Source organism: Equus caballus, chromosome 2, assembly GCF_041296265.1.
Source record: "Equus caballus isolate H_3958 breed thoroughbred chromosome 2, TB-T2T, whole genome shotgun sequence".
Classification (NCBI taxonomy): Eukaryota; Metazoa; Chordata; class Mammalia; order Perissodactyla; family Equidae; genus Equus; species Equus caballus.
This window is the reverse complement of record NC_091685.1, coordinates 5303938-5327431: the sequence shown is the minus strand read 5'-3', so window position 1 is coordinate 5327431 and position 23494 is coordinate 5303938. Positions and strand designations below refer to the sequence as shown.

At 53.6% G+C, this 23494-nt stretch overlaps 1 protein-coding gene and 1 long non-coding RNA gene across 3 annotated transcripts; one reads left to right on the top strand and one right to left on the bottom strand.

Moving 5' to 3' along the window:
• Positions 1–2700: 2700 nt before the first annotated feature.
• On the bottom strand, positions 2701–23042 carry CDCP2 (CUB domain containing protein 2). Its single transcript, XM_023629519.2, has 7 exons — positions 22281–23042; positions 20821–20947; positions 13925–14272; positions 10588–10923; positions 9256–9609; positions 6142–6320; positions 2701–3329 (listed from the first exon to the last, which is right to left on the bottom strand). The coding sequence occupies exons 1-7, from the start codon at positions 22464–22466 to the stop codon at positions 3003–3005; spliced, it is 1857 nt and encodes a 618-aa protein (XP_023485287.2). The 5' UTR covers positions 22467–23042; the 3' UTR covers positions 2701–3002.
• LOC111770644 (uncharacterized) lies at positions 13110–18197 on the top strand. Of its 2 annotated transcripts, none has more exons than XR_002804012.2 (4): positions 13110–13271; positions 14083–14284; positions 16027–16260; positions 18051–18197. It is a non-coding gene; the product is annotated as an uncharacterized lncRNA (long non-coding RNA). The 2 variants fall into 2 exon arrangements; XR_002804014.2 differs by having other exon boundaries at positions 18045–18190.
• Positions 23043–23494: the final 452 nt, after the last annotated feature.

The following is a 23494-nucleotide window of genomic DNA, read 5'->3' as shown; positions in this document are numbered from 1 at the left end:
TGCTCTTTCCACAGCCCCCCCCCCTCAAAGGGGAAATTGGCAGGTGAGCAGGAAAGCCGTGCGTGTGGCCTGCACTGACGCCTCCAAGGGCCTGGCTGCTGGCTGACGGGTATCATTTCAGCCCTTTCATTCCTAGTAGACGCCGTACTGTCCTGAAGACTGTCACTTCCTGTGGCTCACGCGGGATAATCAAGGCGGCTGCCTGGAGGGCGTTCGTGAAGAGGAAAGCATCGTCTCCGCTCCAAGCACCAGTCCTTTCCCAACCAGACACGCCCTCACGTGCAAGAGCACTGGCCTGGGATCCCGAGAGGCCCCTGCTCACTGTGTGGTCCCCCAGCTTGGCGAGGAACAGTCTCCCCTCAGCCTGGCGTCACCGCTTCATAGCCATGTGACCTCGGGTACAGCGCTTTCCTCTCCAAACCTCAGCTTCCTCATCTAGAGGATGGAGCAGTTATGTCTGCCTCCCCAGGTGCACAAGTGAGACGACACCTCACACCCCCGCCGTGGGTCGGTGCTCAGGAGAAGGTGGCTGTGACAGTGACGGCGCTGGAGGCGATGAGGGTGCTTGTCACATTTTGAAAATAGGGAAACTGGGGCCAGAGAAGGGAATGGGTTCCTCCGAGGCCACACAGCAAGGTAACCCACAGCCACTTGGGTTTCTAGGCCAGAACCCTGACTACGGACTCACAGGTCGTGGTAACGACGGAGTTTTGTGGAAGCTTTCCTGCAGCTGGGCACTGCCACGCTTTCCCTCATTTAACCCTCGCAGTGAACTGATGAAGGAGGTGTGGTTACTATCCCTACTCTGCAGGTAAGAAGGCTGAGCTTAAAGAGAGGAGGTGACTTGCCCGAGGTCACACAGCCAGCGAGTAGTGAAGCCCTGGTGGTCTGGCTTAAACCCTAGGTGGTCTGGCTGCAGAGCCGGGGCCCCGGCCTCTGTGTGGAGGCCCCGAAGGCCAGCTGCTGAGAGGAGAGAGCGAGGCCCCCGGTGTTCCCACACATGTGCACATGCGTGCACACACACACAAGCACACGCTCAACTTTGGGAATGAGGCTTAGCACAGGTGGGGACATTGTCTTCCCAACCCTGACAAGCTGACAAGGAGAAGGCCTGCCCCAGGTCCTATCAGCTGCACCCCAAAGCCCACCCACAGGCCCTGGGGGGCAGAACCCCAAGGAGGCCCTCAGAGAGTAGCTGGTTTGTGTCCGGTCCTGCCCAAACAGGGAAACTGAGACCCCGGTAGTTTGCGAGGCGTTCACAATGGAGGCCCAGCTCCGTGACTGGAGGAGTCTGAGAGCAAAAAGGTGGGTGGGAGACAGAGGAAGGTGCCTCTGCCCCAGTGTCCCAGGGCAGCAGGCAAAACTCTCTCCCGCTGCCACGTTCACCACCCTGACACACTTCCCTGATTCCTCACGGTGCCGCGTCCTCACAGCAAGCCACGAACGGTGGGCCCATCAAGGCTCATAGAGTCCAAGGGACTTGCCCAGGCTCACACAACAAAAGGACGAGCTTAGACTTGAGCCCAGTTCTAACATCCAGGCAACTCTTTTCCCTTGCTTAATTCGTTTCTTACTTTGTTGGCTCTCTTCTTTCTAGAGCTTTTCTCCTCAAGTTACCAGCTCGTCGGCCTCGCTGCCCCTGAGTCTGCTACACCCACTTCTAAGCATCTCGAAGGCAGGCATCTCCCTTGACTCACTCACTGTCGTCTGCCTGGAGCCCGTCACAGCAACAGGCACAAAGCTGGACACCAGGGGATCTCAGCTGGGTGGTGAAGGAACTGTAATTGGGCTACAGTTTGTAAGTTGATGCCCGTGGTCAGCATGGCCAATTCGGAGATTTCTGTTATTGTGGAAGGACTCACTTGAGTGATTCATGAGGCAAATATGAAGGCAAGCGGGGGAAAGAGGAGTATTGTCAATGTATTTTTGCTTATTTTTCATTAAGATTGCTCCACTTCTTGAATGTGGAGCTCTGTGGAGGAAGGGACAATTCACAGAAGGACGCCAGACGTCCCCTCACAGGGAAGCACTAGGAAGCCAGCCCCCGCTCCCTGTGCTGGGAACTTGGAGAATGTGGGTGGACTGGAGGAGCTCAGTGAAGCCCAGTGGCAGGCTAAGGTCCAGAGGGCTCCAAAGAGAACTCATCTGGAGGGGCAGGGGGACTGGTGGTCTGAGCTCAACATCAGGGGTGACGACAGAGACACATGGGACTTCCATCAGCCTTCCAGTCACGGATCACAATATATTTAAGGAAAAACCCCAACACGAAAGAAATGCCAGTCCTGAGCGGCCAGCCTCCCTACTGAGCACGGTGTGGGTCCGCCTGCGGTTTATGTAGGGATCTGACCCAGCGTAGCATCGCATCCACTAGGATGCGTACGGCCAGGCTTCAACAGCGACACCATGTGGCGGGGGCTGAAACGACAGCCCTCGATGGGGTCTCAGCTCCCTTTCTCTCCACTCTTTGGAGGCAGGACTGGGCTGCTTTAGATGAAATCCTCAGGGTTCCCTGGTCAATTCAGGAGAGTGGAGGCCCCTGGATGGACACTGAACTTCCTGCTAATGAAGGCTTGGGGTGAGCAATTAATTGGAAAAACAAGAGGTGCCCTTTTTTGTGCTGAGTTGGTGAAGCACTCTTACAAGTCACAGAACAAGTCGGCTTTATCAAATCTGTCACCAGTGACCACAACTATCCACACTGACAAGTAACACACACAGGGGAATTCTTTTATATCTTTAAAATTAATAACAAAAATCACACACACATAATGGCATGCTGTAAGGTACAAAGCTCTTATGCATCCATGCCCCTCTCTGAGCCTCACACCAGCTCTGTGAGACAGGCAGGGCACAGTGATCGTCCCCAGGAAACGGAGGCTCAAAGAGGGACAGTGACTTGCCCATGGTCACCAACAAGTCAATGAGGCCTGGTCCCACCCCTGTCGTGGGGTCCCCAAGCTGCCTCCCGGGGATGCCAGATGCCAAGTCCCTACCCTACCTGCTCACAGCAGCATCAGGACCACGATGGCAATAACCATGAGGACTCCAGCCAGGATGCAAAGGCCCAGGAAGACGATGTCACTGGTGTCCTGGGCCACCATGGCCACAGGGCCCTCCAGCGCCTCCACCTCATCCCTGGGTGGTGCTTCTTGAAGGTGCTCAGCCGTGGCAGCGTAGGGCCCAAGCCAGTCGGAGCCGGACAGCAGGTGGACAGAAGCCTCCTTGCGCCGTGGCTCACAGCGGACCTCGTACTGGTGGATGTCCTCCCGTCCGCCGGCCGAGAAGTCGATGTACAGCACGCTGACGATCACAGAAGTGTTGTTTCTTCTCTGTGGGGTCATGGGGCACTCGCTCGCACCTGGAGGGGCCAGGCTTGACCCTGTTTCCCTAGAAATGTGGGGACTCAGTGCCAAGGGGCAGAGCCCCAGGAGCCAGAGTTCTATTCCCAGCTCAGCCCCTGGCTCCTTCCCCACTTGGAGCCTCAGGATCCCCATCTGTAAAAGGGTGGCACGAGGAGGGTGGGCCGTCTGGAAGGACAATGTCGGATTTGATGGGCCAGTGTTTGCTCTGGCTTCAAGGAGGTGGGGTCTAGGAAAGACCCTAATAATAATAGCAGGGACACTGGGGGACATTTGCCATTTCCCAGGCTCTCTATTTTAAGTGCATTATCTCATTTAATTCTCACAACAACCCTCTCTTGTGGGTACTGTTAATATCCCCGTTTTATGAATGAGGAAAGTGAGGCCCGGAGGTTAAATCCCTCCTCTGAGCCCACACTGCACACAAGTGACAAAGGCATATTCTCATCCAGATCCACTCGTTCTTAACTGTGCTCTCAGCCGTCACTCCTCACTCAAACCAAAGAGCACAGAACTGAAGGGACTCTCAGGGCGCACCGGCCACTCCCCTTCCTTGGCAGTTCAGACGTGACTCCTGAGGCCCAGAAGGGTGATGGCTTGCCCAGAGGCGGGTCCGGAAGCCAAGTCCCCTGCCTCCAGTTAGAAGCTCTGTCCCTGGTGTTAGGCAACTTTCCTTCTGGAATCTTTTCTCTCAGTTACATCTGCAGCAATTTCGTGCCCCTGCTGTTGAGTCCCTGGTCACCCCAGTGGAGCCACTCGAGGGTTGGGAAGAGCCCTTGAGGAGTGAGACGTGGGGGGCCTGGCCCGCTGCTGCCCTCCCCCCACCCACGGATGAGGGAGGCAGGAGTGAAGTTGCCCTGAGACGGTGGGTGTTCGGGCCGGGGACTGAGGGGCAGCATTTGTGGGCAGTCTGGGGTGGTCTGCAGTGGGGGCTGCAGTGACGCACGGCCCCTCTCCCCACCCACCCCAAATCCACCGCAGCTCTTACACTCCCCAGGCTGCCCAACTGCCCCCATCCAGTAGGGGGCACTTCTGAGATGAGGCTTCTAAAATTCAGCGCTGCTGAAACAGAGCGAGTGCACATGAAGAGTAGGAAGCTGCCGTCACGGGGGACTGGGCAGCCCCTTTGGGGGAGGGTGAGAAGGAGAGTCACAAATTTGGAGTTTTGGGGACCAGGTGACCTTGCAAGTCTCTACCAACTGTGGGCTTCCAAAAGGCACAGAGTCCATGTTCCCAAAGGAGCCTCTGTTTTTGTGCCCTTGGTCTGCGGGCCACCACGCCCTCTGAGAAGAACTGGTGGCTGGACATTTGTGACATGGAATCAGGACACTGGACAAAGACAGACAGGCCCTGAGAGTGGAGGGGTCCCAGGGGAAGGGCGGGAGTGAATCTACGTCATGAAGAAGGGAGAGAAAGCCACAGAGATGAGGGTGGGGCAGGTTCTAGGGGTTTTTATGAGTGAGAGACTTGAAGAGGAAAGAAAGGCCCCACAAAATGTGGTGTTATGGTTGTAAAAGCAAGTCTCTGACATTTGCGAAGAGACTCACAGAAAGGTCGTGAGTGCTTTTTTCGCTGCTTTTGGCCCTGTGAGCTGTGTGTCTTTGAAAGCAGCTCAGTGCAGAGACCGGTCCTCGTGGGTCTAGGACTTAGAAGAGTTACTCTAAGGATCCACGAGTCTAAGACTCTCAGCTTTTATGTTTCCACGACACTGACTCCAAGACTCTACGATTCTGTGCTTCCAAATTCTGGCGGTGGTCCCGTGACTCTGAGACAGAGTGTCTGAGGCCCTCATTCTAGATTTCCTCATCCCCTGCTTCTGGGATTGTCTGTCTCCATCATTTCATGACTGTGGAATGCGGTTCTGTCCCAGAGAAAATCCCTGGGGGATTTAGGGCATGGAGTAGGTGTGAGGGCAGGTTATCTTGGCAGCCAAGACTGACCCCCTCTTCTCCCCTTCTCAGGTCACGAGGACAGTGGCTGCCAGGAGGCCGGGGAAGCAGGGGGTGCACTGGAGGGGCAGTGGCACGCAATCTGCTACTGCTGGGGCGGGAGGAGCATGGTTTGCTGCACAGCACACGATTTTTGCCAAGCCAGCCTGGCAAATTCCCGGATGCCAGGGCTGGGCAGTCTCCCTGATACAGGGCTCTGTTCCTTCTTTCCCCTCTCCTCTTCCAAACTCGTCCCTAAGAATACAAACATCTAGGTGCTTGGGCCGCAGCCCAGCGACTCTGAGGGCCTCCAGCCTGGGTTCCCGGCCTCCAAAATGGAAGGACAGTAGAGAAAATTCACTTGTAAGGCTCGCTGCCTCTGGAGGGAAGTGGACCCTGCTACCTGAAGGGCCTTTTGTTGGGTGGAGCCCAGAGATGGATTCGGGCCACAAGGTTGGGGAAGTGGCGAGCAGGAGGCAAGCAGCTCAAACAGCTCTGCATGTCAGAGGGGGGAGGCCTGGTGCCCTCAGCACCTCCAGGGAGAAGGGGACCAACAGCGAGGCAGGCCTCCACGGGTGGGGGGTCAACGGGGCCTTGGGGAGGCGCCTCCAACAGGGCCTCTCAGTCAGCACAGGGAACAGCGGGGGCCCCTCCTCTGTCTCCCCAGCATGAGCTCTTTGTTGTGTCTACACTGAGCAAGTCTGTTGAGGTGAGGTCAAGAGGGGCTCAGTTCTGCATTCAGGTTTGTGTGGTCACTGGAGCCAGGAAGAGAAGCGGAATTCTCCAGAAGGGCAGGTGCCTGTGAGCAGGCCAGAGCCCCTCCCTCCTGCCTGCCCTCCGCCCCTAGCCCCTACCTGAGACTCGGTGCCACAGGTGTCGAAGCGGGCCTGGATGCGGAAGGTGCTGCCGACTTCCTGGGCAGCACAGCTCCGGCTGCCCAGGTAGACCTTGGTCCGCTCCAGCGGGGCCAGCGCCTGCGCGGAGATCAGGATCTGGAAGTCCGTGCGGGAGCAGCTCACATTCATGGGCACCACTGGGGATGGGAAGGAGGAGCTGGAGGCCTTAGGGGCAGGCAGTCTGACCCCCACTCTCCCCGAGCCCCCACCCAAAGGAGGATGGCTGGGAAAACGGAGGCCCAGAGTGGCGACGGCTCTTACGTCGTCCTAGGGGATGTTTTACATGTGTTCCTCCATTGAACTCCACCAGACTATGCGCTCCGCAGAGCAGGACATGCTCACTTCTCCGTGTCCTCTGAGCCTCACACGGAGCTTGGCAGGCGCAGTGAATGGTCAATGAATGATTGAATGAATGAATGAATGAATATTCTTAATCATAACAAAAGCTTCTGTTTGTTGATCGCTTTGCCATGTGCCAGGCAATTCAATCATTTAACAAATTTTTATTGATGGCCTACTATGTGCAGGCACTAGGCTCAGCACCAGAGACACAACAACAACAACAAAAACCAGCCACAAATTCCTGCCCTCTTGGAGCTTACGGTCTAGTTGGGTGAGGGGGCAATATATCTGTAAAAGACACCTAGGGTCAGAGTGGTCTCAGGGAAAATCAAGCAAAGAAGAATAACAGGGAGAGAGGAATGTTTGCGGGTGTTGCAGTTTCAAAAGGGGTGGTGGGGGAAGCCTCACTCTCCCCACGGCCACCCCATGAGGCGGATGGGACTAAACTCATTTTATAGTTTTGGAAATTGAGGCTCTGAGAGGTGAAGGTGTCTGCAGTGGCTGAGTTGGGATATTCACCACTGAGTCTGTACGATTCCGAAGTTGGCGGCCTCTCTACCCTGTCTGGTGGCCTCCTGCACTCGTCTCAGCCAGGACGCTGTGACCCTACATGTCTGGGTTTATGTGAGCATGCGTGTGTGCGTGCATGCGTGTGTGCGTGCATGCATGGGAGGGCAGCGCTTGCTGGGGCAGGGGTGAGTGCAGGGGAAAGGAAGGGGGGTGACTAGTGGGAGGAAAAGGAAAGAGCTGGCAGGCAGAGGCCTGGAACTCTCAGCCGTCTCCGGGAAACGCCTCAGACATATTTCAGCCTCTGGTGTCTGGGCAGTCGGGGATTTATGGGCCCGCCGTCTCCCACAATGATCTTGGTGGCGCTGAACTGTGCGTCACCCTTGATTGATGCCGAGGCTGTCCTCCAGCCTGAGGCTGCCTGAAGCCTGGGCCACATCTGGAGCCTCGAGTGCCCCTGTCTGACCCTGGGATCCCACAGGGATCCAAGGAGGAAGGGGGGCGGGGTGGGAGGGGGCTCCTGGAATGGGAGCCAGGATTAGAGCTGCCGGCCCTCTGTCTCTGGAGGCACCCAAGGAGGAGGGGCTTGTCCCTGATCACAGAGAGCTGGGGGAGGACCCGGGCCCGGGAACAAGACCATCGGCGCCGAAAGAGACCTTAAAGATCCTTCAGCCAATGTCCTTATTTCACAGGTGGGAAAACTGAGACTCACAGAGAGAAAGTGACTTGCCAGCTAGCTGAGACAGACCTCGATGGCACCCGGCTCTCCAGAGTGCAATCCAAGAAGAGGCTGGCTCTAACAGAGGGGACAGCGCTCCTCCCCAGGTCCAGGTGGGGCCAGCCGAGGTCCAGGGAGCATGGGTCTGCCCAGGTCACACCGTGCAGCGAACTTACTGCAGCTCTACTGTTTCCTTCCCCCTCACTGGGACCCCAAACTCCTCTTGCTTACATGGTAAGGAATGAGGAAAGATCTTTTGAATGCAGAACAGGCCTGAGACACATGAAGGAAAGAATTACCCCTCAGCAAGGGCGTCCCTGGAGCCGGGCACTGTGGCCTGTGCTACCTCGTTTCATCCTGAGGACTGCCTGGCTAGGCGTTTGTCAACCCATTTCCAGATGAGCCACTCGGATGGTCAGTAAACGGCAGCATCTGGATGCAGCTCTGGTCTGTCTGAGCTCAGCCCTGGGCCCCTCTCCCAGGCCCTGCTCAGCCACGCAAGGAGGCAGGATGAGTCCTAGTCTTGGCTGAGCCTGCAAGAGCAGTGAGACCCCTGCCTCTCTCGGCACCCCCATCCCACACCTGCACAGCAAGGAGCTTTAGCCTGGTCATGCGGAGGGCAAAACGGGCCCAAGGTACAGGCGTTTCTGGGCTCATGGCCCAGGGCAGGCTGTAAGATAGGGGGAGAGATGGTAGACGCTGTCAGCTGGCGAGTGGAACTGGCATTATGGAGGCTGGAAAAGCTGAATACCAACTGCCCCAACCCCCTCACAGCTAGGCATGGCCATACGGCCAAGTTCAAATCAGTGAGACCAAGAAGTCTTTCGAGGGCTTCTGAAAATGCTTTTGCTTTCCTGATAAAGGGGCATTTGCTTTCCTGATAAAGGGGCATTTGTGGCTGGCACCTCCCCTACCCTCTTCCAGCCTTCAACATGGACATGATGCCTGGAGTAGTGGCAGCCATCCTGCAGTCATGAGGCCAAGAATCCCAGGAATATCAGCTGGGACAATATTGAGTCCCTGACCGACACAGTAGCTGCCAGGCTCCAGACTTCTTGTTATGTGAGAAAAAACAATTGCCGTTTGTTCAAGCCACCCTCAGCAGGATTTCTGAGTGACATAACAAGGCTGGTCAGCATCTCTGGTGTTACAGCAATTGTTTACCATAAACAGTATTACCGCATTTTGCGTGTTCCCCCTGGATACAGATGATCAACCATAGTACAAGAGAGGCCAGGGGCTCATGGGGGAAGGAGCCAGATGGGCAGGGATTAGGGACCATGGATGCGTATGCTAGAAAGGTAAGGGCCTGCAACAGTGGAAACGAGCAAGGGCCATATTGGTGGCAAAGGCCCCAGGGCAGTGGTGTAGCCACCAGAGAAGAGGATGGGGAGACGATGCGTGGGGATCTGGAGAGCTGGTGGGATGGAGGAAGGGGACTGCAAAGACCCGGGACCCTGCCTCACCTCCCCCCCAGCACACGCATGCCCTCCACGCCGGCTGACCTCCTATGTAGGCCACAGAGAAGCCCCTGCGGGTGGCGCTGCGGTCCGTGTGCAGCAGAAGCAGGAGCTGGTTGCGGCTCGAGGTGACGGGTGGTGGCAGGTGGTGGCCACACCAATTCCCCAGCATGGGCGCTTCCTCGCTGGCCCCATCGAAGGCCGTCAGATGGTCAAAGTCACAGGTCCTGGTCAGGCTGTTGGGCCCCTCCAGTTCCAGGTCCAGGAAGAACACCTTGACCTGGTAGCCAGGGGGCAGGCGGATGGTCCAGTGGCACCGGATGTTGTTGGGATAGGAGCGAGGGTACTGGGGGCTGGAGAAGTTGCCTCGCACGGCCGTGTACACTTCTTGGCATTCTCCTGGGTGAGGGGACGTGGGGCAGAAGGAATCGGGGGAGAAGGGTGGAGACCGTCACCCTCTGCAGCTGCAGCTTGGGCTACAGGTGCCAAGGGCATGCTGAATCGCCCTCGCAGGTTGAGGGCATCACGGCCAGCAAAGCAGACAACTGATCCCAAAGCCTGCTTTAAACTGAAACCAACTGGAAGCTGGGACTCTCTTTCCAATTGGCAATGCCCTTCATGGGTGTTGGCCCTGTTGTGAAATCAGTAACAACACCTAATACCTGTTCTCAGAGTTGTGTCCAAACTTGGACTTGAAAGACAAGATGGTTCATGACCTGACCTTGACAATTTTCTCACCGCCCCTCATCCACCCCTAACTTCCAGCCTCGCCAAACATCTCCTAGCACTACAAGCACACCAACCCTCTACGTCCTCCATGTCTTTGCACATGCTGATTCCTCTGCTTGCAACACCTTTCCCTTCCTTCCACCTCTGGCCAACTCCTTCAAAGCTCAATTCTCTCTTCCTCCAAGAAGTCCTCCATGATTCTTACTGTTAGCTAGCATAGGTCACAGTGGGTTGTCATTGTCTGTTTCCGTTTCCATCTCTTCCACTAGACAGCCAACTCCCCAAGGGTTCGTGCGTTCAATTGTACAAACGTTAACTGACTGCCTGCTAAGTGGCGGTACAAAGACAAGCCCCTAGGAACTCACAGTCAGGCAAGGGAGGGAGATCAACAGGCAAGCCATACACAGAAGTGATGTGTTAGATCAGTGCCATGAAAAATCTTCTAGAAGGAGCTGAAGGAAGGGATTAACTCTGAGTGAATCAGGAAGTCCTCACCAAGGAGGGGACATGCTCACGCCTCGTCCCTGGCCAGGCAGGGAAGTGTGTGCTAGAGCATTCCAGGCAGAGACAGCAGGAAGGGCTTGACCAGGGCGGGGGGGAGGGGGGCAGACGGGTGCACGGGGGCGGGGCACGGCCAGCCCCTCCTACCTGAGAAGTAGTAGGCCTTGAAGCCCCGACCTGCGATGTTGAAGTCCGACTTGAAGACCACCTGCAGCTCGCGGCCCAGTGACACAAGGGTGGGGGGCCTGGCGCTGCCACAGTAGTGGTGCCCGCGGGCGGGGCCGGGCTGCCCCAGCACGGCCACATAGTCGTAGGTGCAGTCCTCATTGCCTTCCACCTGGAAGTCCACGAACACCAACTTGACGGAGGCGGGGCCGGCGGCCCGGATCACCCAGCGGCACTCCACGTTGTTGGGGTAGTTGTTGGGGTACTCGGGGCTGGTGAGGACTCCGGACAGGCCCGTCAGGACACCGCCACACACATCTGCAAAGGAGCCCCTTAAACTGAACTTTCTGCCTCCCCCGCAGCCCCCGACGCCTCCCTGGGCAGCAAGACACCCCCGGAGTGTTGCTTCCCCGGGGATCTCACGGAACCTCATCCCCATCCAGGGAGCGCCAGCTCAGTGGCAGGTCCAGCCTGGCACTTGGCACCTACTCCATCTTGTTACGTCATTGCCATAACCCCAGAGGAACTTGCGGTGGCTTCTCCCGTTTCACAGCTGAGAAAATAGAGGGACCCAGAAGTTAAGTAACTCACCTGTGTGACCCTGAGACAAGGATCTGAGCACAGGGAGTTTATCTGGGAGAGACAGGGGACCCCAGGTGGGGGGTGAGGGAGCTGAGGCGTTCGTACACCAGCTCCCCAGAATCGGGCCATGGGCTGCGGGGTGTAGAGGTGACCCACCAGACTTCGGAGGAAGTCCTCAAGCAAACAGAAGTGGAGGTTGGCAGGAGCCATTGAAGTGGCAAGGCCAAGGGGCCGTGGGCAGACCCTGACAGCGGGTCACCCGGCTGGTAACTGGGAGAGTGGGTCTGAACCCAGGAGGACTAACTGCAGAGCCTGTGACCACGACATTGTGATTCTCACTGTCCACTCCTAGCAGGCCAGTGGGGCCCAGAGGCTGAGGGGCCTGAGTGCAGGGATGTAATCAAACGCCCCTAAGCCATGAAGAAACTGAGGCTTAGAGAAAGGGTCTGATGAACTAGAGATGGGCTTGGGGTCTTGCAGACAGGTGTCCTCTCAGCTCTGTCTTCTATGAGCTGTGTGACCCTGGGCAAGTAGCCCAGCCTCTCTGAGCCTCATGGGAATATGAGAAATCATAAGAATTGCCCAGCCTGACCTACCAGGCCCAGACACTTTCGGAGTCTGAGAAGGTGCTGTGAAAGCCCTTTGGAACCCAGTGCAGCCAACACAACCAGGAGGTGGGCGATGATGAATGCCATGGCTAGTGGGAGGCCACCAGCAGAGAGGGGCACACTCAGGATGTATTTCTGAGACTCCAGAGTCTCGTCCATGGCATAGCTGTGTGAAGGGAGCACCGGAGCACCATGCTGGGTGTCTAAGGACTTGATCCCTTGTCCTAGCACTTCCCCTTCCCAGCTGTATGACCTTGGGAAGGTCACACACATTCCCTCTCTGGTCTCAGATTTATTGTTTGTGAAATGAGAGGGTGGGGTTTTCACAGCCTGCGAGATCCCTGCCAACACCAACACCCTTAGCAGAGGCTTTCAAACTGTGCTCTGGGGCTCCAGTGGCTCCTGGGGGCATCTATCTGCAGGTATCTGGTGCAAACTTCATTCTCATGTTGTAGTTCAAACTATTTTTTAATGCAATTAAAGACGGCATCCACAGTGACATGTCTTATATATAAAAATTTAACTCACTGGGGGCGGCCCCCGTGGCCCAGTGGTTAAGTTCATGAGCTCCACTTTGGCGGCCCAGGGTTTCACCAGTTTGAATCCTGGGTGCGGACATGGCACCGCTCGTCAAGCCATGCTGGGGTGGAGTCCCACATGCCACAACTAGAAGGACCCACAACTAAAATGTACAACTATGTACTGGGGGACTTTGGGGAGAAGGAAAAATAAAATCTTTTTAAAAAAAATTTAGCTCATTGGAGGTCATCAATACTGACTGTGTTTGGCTTACAATAAGCAAATGTTGAAAACAAATGCATACCGCTAAAATACTGCCTTTATCTTTTTTATATCAGACACTAAGATAAGGTTGCACTTGATATAAGAATATTACTTTTCTTCTTCTTCTTCTTTTTTTTTTGGTGAGGAAGATTTGCCCTGAGCTAACATCAATTGCCAATCTTCCTGATTTGTTTGTTTGGGTTTTTTTTTGCTTGAGGAAGATTGGCCCTGAGCTAACATCTGGGCCCGTCTTCCCCTACTTTGTATGTGGGATGCCTCCCCAGCATGGCTGATGAGCAGAGTAGGACTGTGCATACATCCAAACCCATGAACCTGGGCTGCTGAAGCAGAATGTGTGGAAATTTAACCACTCGGCCATGGGGCCAGCCCCCAAGAATACTTCTTTTTAAGGCATTTAAGGTTTTAAGCTATGGTGGAAAACTCTGTCCATTGTACTATGACTTTGATGTCCTAACATTCTAAAAATCTAAATTCCAAAACTGTGATTAGATCAGTCTGTGATGCTGTGTTTTAGCATTCTACAATTCCGTGCCTCTGAAGCCAGCGGGACTGGTGTCCCCCAGCCCCGCAAGAGCTGTCAGTAGGCCCTGCGCACCAGGAGCCTCTGTCATCGTCTATTGCTTGAGCTGACCGGAAAAGGCGTTTGGTCTCGGCCTTGGGAAAAGGGAGGAGGTTTGCGTCTGCGCAGAGAAGCCTGAGGACAGGAGAAACGAGTCAGGGAGAGGCCTTTGCTCCCTCATGAGGCCAAGGGGCAGGCTTCCCGCCTGGTGGAGGGAGGGACCTGGTGAAGGGAGGGATCTGGTGGAGGGAGGGAGGCATCAGGGACCTGCGATCCAGGAGGCAGTTCAGGACAGGCTCTGCGAGGGAGCACGTCACCAGCCCCACACAGACCCCCCTGCAGCTCCTACGCCTGACGACGTGGGGGGATTCCTGTGCCCGTGCAGTGATGGGTGATGGGATGCCACAGAGGGACCAGCAGCAGTGGCACATGGTGTCCCCTGCTGTGTCCTGACGCCGCGGCATGGGATAAGAAGGACAAGGATAGAAAAGCACGAGTGGCCTTGTTCCTGAGCACAGGAGACCCCCGGGGGCTGCCAGGAATAGCAAAGGGAGACGTGGGGAGTATTGCTGTGAAGGTGGGAACCCACAACCACCAAGACTGCAAACGGTGCCCCACGAGCTCCAAGAGCAGGGTCATCCCGGCGGTGGAGCAGCCGACATGCTGAGATACCGAGGTCCTGCGAGCCCTCCCTGCCCCCCCAAGCCCCGCTGCTCTCCCCCCACCTCCACCCAGGGCCACCCTCTCCCCCGCCAAGTCCTCTTGCCTTTCTGGTAGCCTGCAGAAAAGCCACGGCTGGCCACGTGCTTGTCAGAGTGGAAGACGACAGACATGACGTGCCAGGAGGAGGTGAAGGGCGGCGGGGGCACCTGGCCGCAGAACCTCCCCAGCAGGTTGCCCTTGTCTCCCGACGCCCCATTGTAGATCTCCAAGAAGTCAAAGTCACAGGTGTCGTGGTACTCCAGGTCGAAGGCGTGGAAGGTGAGCAGCACAGAGGAGCCCTCGGCCACCACAATCAGCCAGCTGCACTCCGTGTTGTAGGGGTAGAGCCTGGGGAAGTTGGGGCTGGAGAAGTTCCCAGAAGGGGCAGAGAGCACACCCCCACATTTGACACCTGGGGCAAGAGGCAAGAATGGCTCAGAGTCAGTGCTGGGGTCTTGCTGGTGGGCCCAAGGACAAAGCTGGGTCTTTGAGACGGATGAGGAAGCATGAGGCCGTGGCCCCAAATCAATTCATTTCTTCACGCATTTGTTCATTTGTTTACTTATTCTCCAAATACTTCTCAATTATTCTTTTTTCATTCAACAAATACCATCTGAGCACTAGGCTTTGTTCTAGGTGCTGGGGTTACAGGAGGAACAAGAGAGACAGTCAGACTCCTGCCCTCATGGACAGTACTCTGCGGGGGAGACAGACAGGACACCTGACGGGGAAACTAGGGAGCATATCAGACAGCGATAAGTGCCGTGGAGAGAACCAGAGCAGGGACGGGGACAGGAGTGTCGGGGGTCATAACTTCAGATATAAGAGCCCTAAATGCCAGGCCCTAGACATGCGCAGGGGGAAATTTAAAAATTAAAAATAATAATAACCCTCTACCCAGAGTGAAAATGTGCACAGCCTATTAGTGTTAACAGTACATTCTTATATGTATATATTTGCTTATATTTAAAAAAAGAGGGGCCAGCCCAGTGGCTTAGCAGTTAAGTTCATACGTGCTGCTTGGGTGGCCCGCGGGTCACTGGTTTGGATCCCAGGAGCAGACTTACAGACCGCTTATCAGCCATGCTGTGGCAGGCGTCCCACATAAAAAGTAGAGGAAGATGGGCACGGATGTTAGCCCAGGGCCAATCTTCCTCAGCAAAAAGAGGAGGATTGGTGTTGGACATTAGCTCAGGGCTAATCTTCCTCAAAAAGAAAGAAAAGAAAACAATGGAAGGAAACTAATAAAAACGGTTCTTTGCCAGGGGAAGGAGGATACAGACATGACTCCTGGACCTCTTTAAATGCAACTCGTTTTATATTTTTGACTTTATAATCATGAGTACTTTTTAGTATCATTTTAAAAGATCCAAAAAATTTTAAAGTAACCCCTAAATATCCCAAACTGAAACAAATGAACTCAACTCTGCATCAAGTTGGAGGCACATCCCCATGGGGAAATGATTTCAAATGACTTTGAAATACACTATTTTGACGGCACATTCCTAGTGAGATACATTCCAAGGACAAAATGAACCACACAGACATCTTCAACTGCATTCAGTAGACTTACTAGTAGGAATACTGGTAAATACTGTTATTTTACCAGTATTTTATATATTGGAATAGAAGAATATGCTAATGTCAATAGAAACTAAGATTTTCAGAGTGAGAGCTACAAATATAAAATTAAAAAATTAAGCAGAACACTTGTGATCCTTAATTTGAATCAAAAACATGAGTATGAATTTAAGGTATTTTTATTTCTAAAAAAAATTAATTTCCCAGCTCTGTTCACTAAAAAGGCCTAAAAGCAACGAAATTCCAGTGGTATTTAGAACCCCTAGGTCTTTGATTAGGATTATTACGTCCAACTAAAATGAACCGGGGCTCCTTAGACAGAAGGTTGGTCTAGGACAGGAAAGGTACAAAATACACTCGGGACTGGTTGTCACACCGGAAAGCAGAGAAGCTGACGTATCAGAGTCTGCTGGGACCGTGTCAAAGGACACAGGAACCTCCTCAAAGGGGCTGCCACCGGCTACAGAAGCTCCAACTAGAGCATCGAGAAAGAATAATGATTGAAACACATCAAATATATAAAAATTCACGAACTCATAATGTAACTCAAAACAAATTAAAAAGAAACATTGGTTTCTTTTACAGGTTGCTGGGGCATGAACTCATTTTTTTGAAAACTGATATAGAGAAAAAGAAAGAATTAAGCTTCCACTTTGCCTTTCCTGTTATGGAGTGTATTTCAGGATAACCAAATCGCTGATGAAGGAAGATTGTTATTTATAGAAGGCTGCAGAAAGAATGACAACATTGAAAAACATAATTTTGCAAATTTAATTAAATTATCATCATCGATGTCTGTTCTAATCACCGAGTAAAAAGGTAAATGATGAGACGTCAGCCCTAGATGGTGGGGACAGGGGGTTCCATGTGAAATTGTCTCAACTTTGCTAAATGTTTGAAAGTTCTTATAATTAAAACATACCTAAAAAGTTACCTTTATAGGGAACATTATAATGGATGGATCAGGCTAACAACCCCTGAAGCCACTTATTAATCTAACATCGAAGCAGAATGCTGGATAATATGTGCCCTGATATAAATCCACACACACTACCTACAATGTCTTCTTGAAAAGAAATAAAGGAACTTGAATCTAGTGAAGTCATGGGTCTGTCTAGAAGCTAGAGTGAATACCGAAGCTAGAGGAACATTCTAAATGACGTCATGAGGATACATCCAGCCAAGTCCAGAACGTGGGAAATTTTAATCACCCAGGTGCTTCAACAGTAAACAAGGGGGGAAAGGAGGCACAAGTGCTTTATTAAAAGAGACTCAATCAGGGGCTGGCCCTGTGGCCAAGTGGTTAAGTTCGCGCGCTCCACTGCAGGCAGCCCAGTGTTTCGTTGGTTCGAATCCTGGGCGCGGACATGGCACTGCTCATCAAACCATGCTGAGGCAGCGTCCCACATGCCACAACTAGAAGGACCCACAACTATGTACCGGGGGGCTTTGGGGAGAAAAAGGAAAAAATAAAATCTTAAAAAAAAAAAAAAGAGACCAATTAGAAGAGAACACAGCTGGTGAGCTCCTTGATGTTGGTCTTGGCGATGATTGTTTTGGATCCGACTGCAAAAGCAAAGGCAACAAAAGCAAAAATAAACAAATGAGACTACGTCAAACTAAAAAGCTTCTGCACAGCAAAGGAAACCACCAACAAAATGAAAAGGCAACCTACTGAATGGGAGAAAATATTTGCAAATCATATATTGGATAAGGGGTTAATATCCAAAATACATAAAGAACTCATACAACTCAATAGCAGAAAAACAGACAGTCCAACTAAAAATGAGCAGAACAGATGGCTAACAGAGACATGAAGAGGTGCTCAGCATCACTAATCTTTGGGGAAATGCAAATCAAAGCCACAGTGGGATATCACCTCACACCTGTTAGAATGGCTATTATCAAAAAGACAAGAAATAACAAGCGTTGGTGAGGATGTGGAGAAAAGGGAACCCTGTGCACTGTTGGTGGGAGTGCAAAGTGGTGCAGCCACTATGGAAAACAGTATGGAGGCTTCTCAAAAAATTAAAAATAGAACTACCATACGATCCATCAATCCCTCTTCTAGATAGATAGCCAAAGGAAGTAAAAACAGAAGATGGAAGAGTTATCTACACCCCATGTTCATCATAGCATTATTCACAATAGCCAAGATATGGAAACAATCATTAGTGTTCGTCAACAGAAGAATGGCTAAAGAAGATGTGATATATACACATGGAAACAGAGAGTAGAAAAGTGGCTGCCAGAGGAGAGGCTGGTTAAAAAGAGAGAGACGCCAGAGCCGAATATCAACCACGTGCAATGTACGGACTCTGTCTGGATGTGATTTCAACAAATCAACCGTAACGAGATTTTTTTTGCAATAATTGGGGAAAACTGAACATGAACTGAGTGTTAGATAAAATTAAGGAATTATTATGCCATTATAGTGATATTGGGGCCATATACATACGTACATATATATATATATATACACACACACATACATACATACATTTATATATATCTATCTTTCTCTGTTAGAGATATAATCTGAAATATTTTGGGTGACGTAATATGATAACTGAGATTGGCTTTAAATTTCTCCCCAAATGGAGGTGCAGGTAGGACAGAAGAAACAAGAAAGGCAGAATGTTGACAATCGTTGAAGATGGTTGCTGGAGACACAGGGATTCATGACACTATTTTCTCTGCTTTGTGCATGTTTGAAATTTTTCATAATTAAAAGTTAAAAAAAAAATAACCAGCAAGTCTTTGGTCACCATCTCAGTGAGGCCCTCCCACCCAGCCTGCTCACACTGAGACCCTCTCCCCATCCTCCCCCCATTTTCTGCCGCATTTGCTCCGCAGCGCTCACCACCATAGGGTGGACTATTCGTTCTCTTGTTTGTTTGGTCATTGCCAGTCTCTCCCCACAGAACTGTCAGCTCCATGAGAGTGAGATTTTTGTCTATGTTGCTCTCCAATGAATTCCAAGCACCTAGAACAGTACCTGGCACAAAGCAGGTGCTCAGTGTGCATTTGCTGAATGAACAAACGAATGAACGAATGAGTGATCTTGTAACATCCTCACAATAGCCCCATAAAATAGACAGGGCAGGTGTCATTGACCCCATTTTACAGAGGAGAAAACTGAGGCCCAGAAAGGGAAGCTACTTGCCGGAGCTGACATCTATTATTTTGGTCTGCAGAGCACCCATCCCTCCACCTCTTGCAACAAGACGCCCCCGATTTTAGACACTGCTCCCTTCCCTCACCTTCACGGAGTAACCCTCCCTCGCCCTTCCCTGCCCCTGGGATGGACACATGACCCCTGGGCAATCCTTGCCCCTCCCCGCCCCTTGACTGGCCTGCAGGTGAGCCTGGCTCTAGGCCAGGCCAGAGTGCTGCTGCAGAAGGCCTGGACCACAGCCCTCTCCTGAGAGCCTGGGCAGGACGGCGCTCAGGGCCCATGGAGAAAGCTTGTCCGCAGACCACAGGAACCACGTGCAAGTGGCAAGGCCCTGAGGCTGAGAGCCCTGGGTGCTGGCATCCCTGAGCCTCACTCAGCTACACTCCTGCCCCGCGGCTCCAGAGCCAATGCATTCCTCTTCTTACTAAACTCATCCAGGTTGGGTTTCTGTCACTTGCAACCAAAAGGATCCTGAAGAATGCACTTAATTAAAGTTCCTATAAGAGAAGACACAGTCACCAAGCATGTGCCCTGTAGCAGGCCTGTGCTGACTCACATGGGTCCCTCCCTGGGGAGCTCACAGTTGGAGGGGGTGGGCAGTCAGGAAAATGAGAAGAAGACATTCAGTGTGATTGTGCTGGGGCCACACAGGGGCTCTGGCATCCAGAGGAAGCAGGCCAAGTTTGCTGGGGCCAGCACTGTCAGGGGAGGGACAAGATTCACTGAGGAGGTGATATTTGAGTTTGACCAGGAAGACCGAGAAGCTTTGGCTAGCTGGGGAAGATCTGGAGGGAGGAACTAGCATAAACGAAGGCTCAGACAATCCCTCGTCCTCCTTGGGCCTCAGTCATGCAGCTGCGAAGTGGAGTAATGACCCCTCCCCTGCTGGGTGGCTCTGAGTGCTCATGAGATAAAGCCACGCAAGGGCAGCGAGACGCACACCCAGTCCACATTATTGGCTCCCTGCCTGGCCCCCGGGGCCTGCCAGGGCAGGAACAATGTCTGATTCGTGGCAAGAGGACAGAGGGACATTCTGTCCTGTGCCTGAGCTTGTCCTTCCCCCAGATCTGCCCACAGGACAGGAAAAGCCATGAGAGCATCAGAGCAGAACTCCTGTGGCCCAGGAGGCCCTGAGCACCAGCACAAGCGGTGGCCTTGTCCTCCAGGACTCAGGCAGGCACCCTGACCTCTAGGGTGACCCCAAGGCCACTGAAGCCCCCGTGGCTGGAAAATGGGAACAGCTAGCTCCTCCCACCAACCAGGCATGGAGTGAGATGCCTGGGTGCCCAACCCATCTCTGCCACCGATTAGGTGACCGCCAAGTAACGTTTCCTTCCTGAGCCCCACTGGAGCCTACAGGAAAATGAGGCACTGCCGCTGTTTGCTGAGCCCCTTGAAGATGGGTGAAATGATATTGCCCTGGCTTCACAGACAGGCACACAACGCTTGTGGGGCTGGACCAGCACAAAGCAACCTGGGACCAGAGTGCCCGCAGAGAGTTCTGGGAGCTCCAACAACAGAGCATCTGAAGCTGAGGAAGGGACCTGGAAGGCTTCCTAGAGGAGGTGGTGTTTGACCCGAGCTTGATGGATGAGCCAGATGTTCTCAAGTGGAAAAAGAGAAAAGAGACCTTCCAGGCAGAGAGGACAGCAGGTGAAAGCCCTGAAGGTGAAGCATCTCCAGAAAGGGGTGTGATCCTCCGCCAGAGCACGGGACACACAAGGGACGCAGGGAACCGAGGCTCGATACCATATAGAAATCGGAGCCAACGCTTGGAGGGCACTGAACGCCGTAATAAGGAACTCTGGCCTCACTTGGTTGGTAGTGGGGAGGTATAGCAGGCTCTCAGGAGGAGAACAGACTCCTTCCAGTAATAGATGTTTAACAGTCCCGGAGCCCACCCCTGAGCCCTTGGTGACCTTGTAGCCCTGCACAGGTTATTCAACTTCTCAACCCTCAGTTTGCTCATCCGTAAACTGGGGCACTCACACCCACATTGCCGTTTGTTGTGAAGATTCAGTGCAATCGCATATGTAAAGCATCCAGTAAATACTGACTTGCCCCCATCTCCAAACAAATACATCCTCAACTCAGCCGACTTCCCCAGAATGGTCTCCCGCAGAGAAAACTCCGGAGACCTAGCTGCAGCCTGGCCCACCCGCCCCCCTCCTCTGGCCTCTGCCTGGCCCCGGAGCTCCTACCTTTCATGGCCTGGGCCCTGGGGCCTGGGCCCAGCAGTGCCACTGCCAGCAGCAGACAGGACCCCAGCTCTGCCAGCATGTCCTCACCGGGGCCCCCACAGGTCTGCAGCTGGGGGCAGGCCAGGATCTGAGGGTCGGAGCAGGGAAAGAGAAGAGAGGCTGAAAGGGCCCCTGTGTTAATGGTGGCGTGAATAATTCACGGGGCCCTCGAATTAGTAAGCTGATGCCCAGGTGCTTCCTTCACTCCACTCTAAGGTGACGGATCTAGTGTCCCCAGGTTTACACGTTCTGAGATCTGCACCAGCCACACTGTATCTGGGAAGGAAGCAACTTGGGACTGGAAGGGAATTTGATGGTGGAGAAAGGGCGTGAGTTTTGGGCTGGGCAGATCTGGGGTCCATCCCAGGTCAGCCTCTAACTTGCTAGGTGACCTTGAACGAGTCATCTAGCTCCTCTGGGGTCTCAGTCTGACTCCTCTGTCCAGTAGGGCCATTCAGTGGGAAACTGGACATGACAACACATGCTAAAGCACATGGTGGATGTCGCTGCAGGTTTTCCCATCCCGCCCGCCCAGGGGCGCTGAAAGAAGCCTCTAATTAGTGGGACAAGGGGACAAGCATCCTTCAGCCATGCTTCGACTAGCTCAGAGGGAGAGAGAAGGAGGCTGTGATGAGGGAAAAGCTTCTCCATGGAAGCGTGCAGCAGGAAGAACAGAACAGGAAAATCATATCGTGCGAGTCCTAATGCAATCGTGGATCCAGGCCACAGTGTAAATTCTGCCAGAACATTAAATGTTCACTCCTTTATTGACCCATAAACTTGCTTGCACATCACTACATGCCAGGCCCTGTGCCAGGAGCTGGGGCTGCAGAGATGCCCTCAAGGGCTCTGGTCCAACAGGAAACAGGATCCTTCTGTTTCCTTGGGGAGTCTGTGTGATTCACTTCAGCCCAACGCTCCCTCCCAGGTGCCCTCTCTGCGCAGAGCCTGCACCCTCTCTGTGCAGAGCCTGCACCAAGCGCAGGGCATCTGAGGGGAACGTGGCACCTTCCTGCCTCCCACTGAGGAGCCTGGGCGCTGCTTTGACAGACGAGGTCTGAATCCTGGCTCCACCACGCACTGCCGGGCTGTGGGAGCCTAGGAAAGTCACCTAGCCTCTCTGAGGCCCAGCCGCCTCAACTGTGAACCAGGAGCAACGAGGTAGCCTGCTGTTTGCCCTGAGGATTAGATGAGATAACGCAGGGAGATCTCAGCCAGTGCCCAGCTCACCGCATAGGAGCAAGTACGATTTCTGTTTACCTCGGAGGAAGTCAGATGTGCATTGCCAGACCACATGTTGCCTCTGGGCCATCCTTTTGTCAGGAGGTCCCCAGGGAGCCCTTGCTGCCAGCATGGGAGGCCACCTGGCAGGTGCTCAGCAAAGAGCATTAAGAATAGTCAGGCCTGAGGGATTGGCTTACCTGTGGGGCTTGATTGGCAGGAGCAGAAAGGTTCAGCCGTCCCAAGCAGTCTGAGGGGCTGGAGACTTTTATTAAACACCTACTGTGTGGATGAGAGAGGGTGCTAACCAGTCCTCTAGGTGCTGGGCATGGTGCTAGCGTGCAGCTGTGTCTTCCCAGCTTCAGAGGTACGGATCGATTCCCCATCTTACGCAGGAGGAAACAAAGCTCAAAGATTTGAGCCACTGTCTTGGTTGAATTGCTCCACAAGAAGACTCTGTGACAAGGATTCGAGGGCAAGTAGTTTATTTGGGAGGCGACCCCAGGAGGCGCAGGCAGGGGATGGAGGAGTGACACAGGGATGAGAAGAAGCCAGTTCAGGGTGTGTTAATGAGCAGCTTACCATTGTGGGCAATCGAGTCTCAATCCCCATGGGCACCTTGGGGAGACAGTGTAGACCACGGCCCCAAGCTGCTCCCCTCAGGGGCGAGGAAGCAGAGCGTTTGTCCACCAACCACTGCGCGAGGGCATCACCACCCCGGGCTTTTCCAACCCACCCGTGAGCAGCCCGAAAGTCCAGGGGTTGCAGGTGAAGCCATCTGCATGGCTGGGAATGGTGAAAGCCACGATGCAGGCGGGGCTGCGACAGCATTGACGGAGTCACGCATAATGGAAGACTGTCACCCTTATTGTGACTACACCCTGGACTTGCCATCCCCCCTAATCGCCCCACCTCTGAAACATTGGCCCCACCTTCCAGACAGCTGCCTCCCCTCCCGCACATTCCGGCGACCTCCGCCACTCTGGCCTCTTCTCCCTGCTGTCCTCCCCCTACCTCAGAGATCCCTTGCCCCGCCTTCCCTCTTGGGCTTAGATTCCAGGGTCAGGGTTGTCCTGGTCTCCTTTCATGACATCTGCTGGACAAGCCCAGCTGGCCACATTCTCCCCTGTGTGTCTGGACCTCTGAGCGCTGCTGGCAGAGTCTGTCACGACGTAGGCAGCACAGCACCTGTCATGGTCTCAGCCTGGTCCAGGATCTCAGTTCCGCCCCAGCCTTTCCCTAGGTGGCTCTCTCTCTGACTGTCCACAGACATCGCCCCAGATGGTCACCAGTCTCCTGGAGACAGCACATCCCCCCCCACCTGAGGAACAAAAAGGCACGTAAGGCCTCCGCCTCACAGCCCTCACCCCGTCTCTGAGCTCTCACACTCCTCTTCTCTCCAGCCTCAGGGCAC

Bases quoted from the DNA above. Each gene is read 5' to 3' on its own strand.
- CDCP2 (XM_023629519.2), bottom strand. From the start codon at position 22,466: ATGGGGAATCGATCCGTACCTCTGAAGCTGGGAAGACACAGCTGCACG. The intron at 14,273-20,820 runs GTAGGAGCTCCG...CTCTTGCCCCAG, and splicing joins CAGGGCCCAGGCCATGAAAG to GTGTCAAATGTGGGGGTGTG. The intron at 10,924-13,924 runs GCAAGAGGACTT...GCTCCTTTGCAG, and splicing joins TTCTGCAGGCTACCAGAAAG to ATGTGTGTGGCGGTGTCCTG.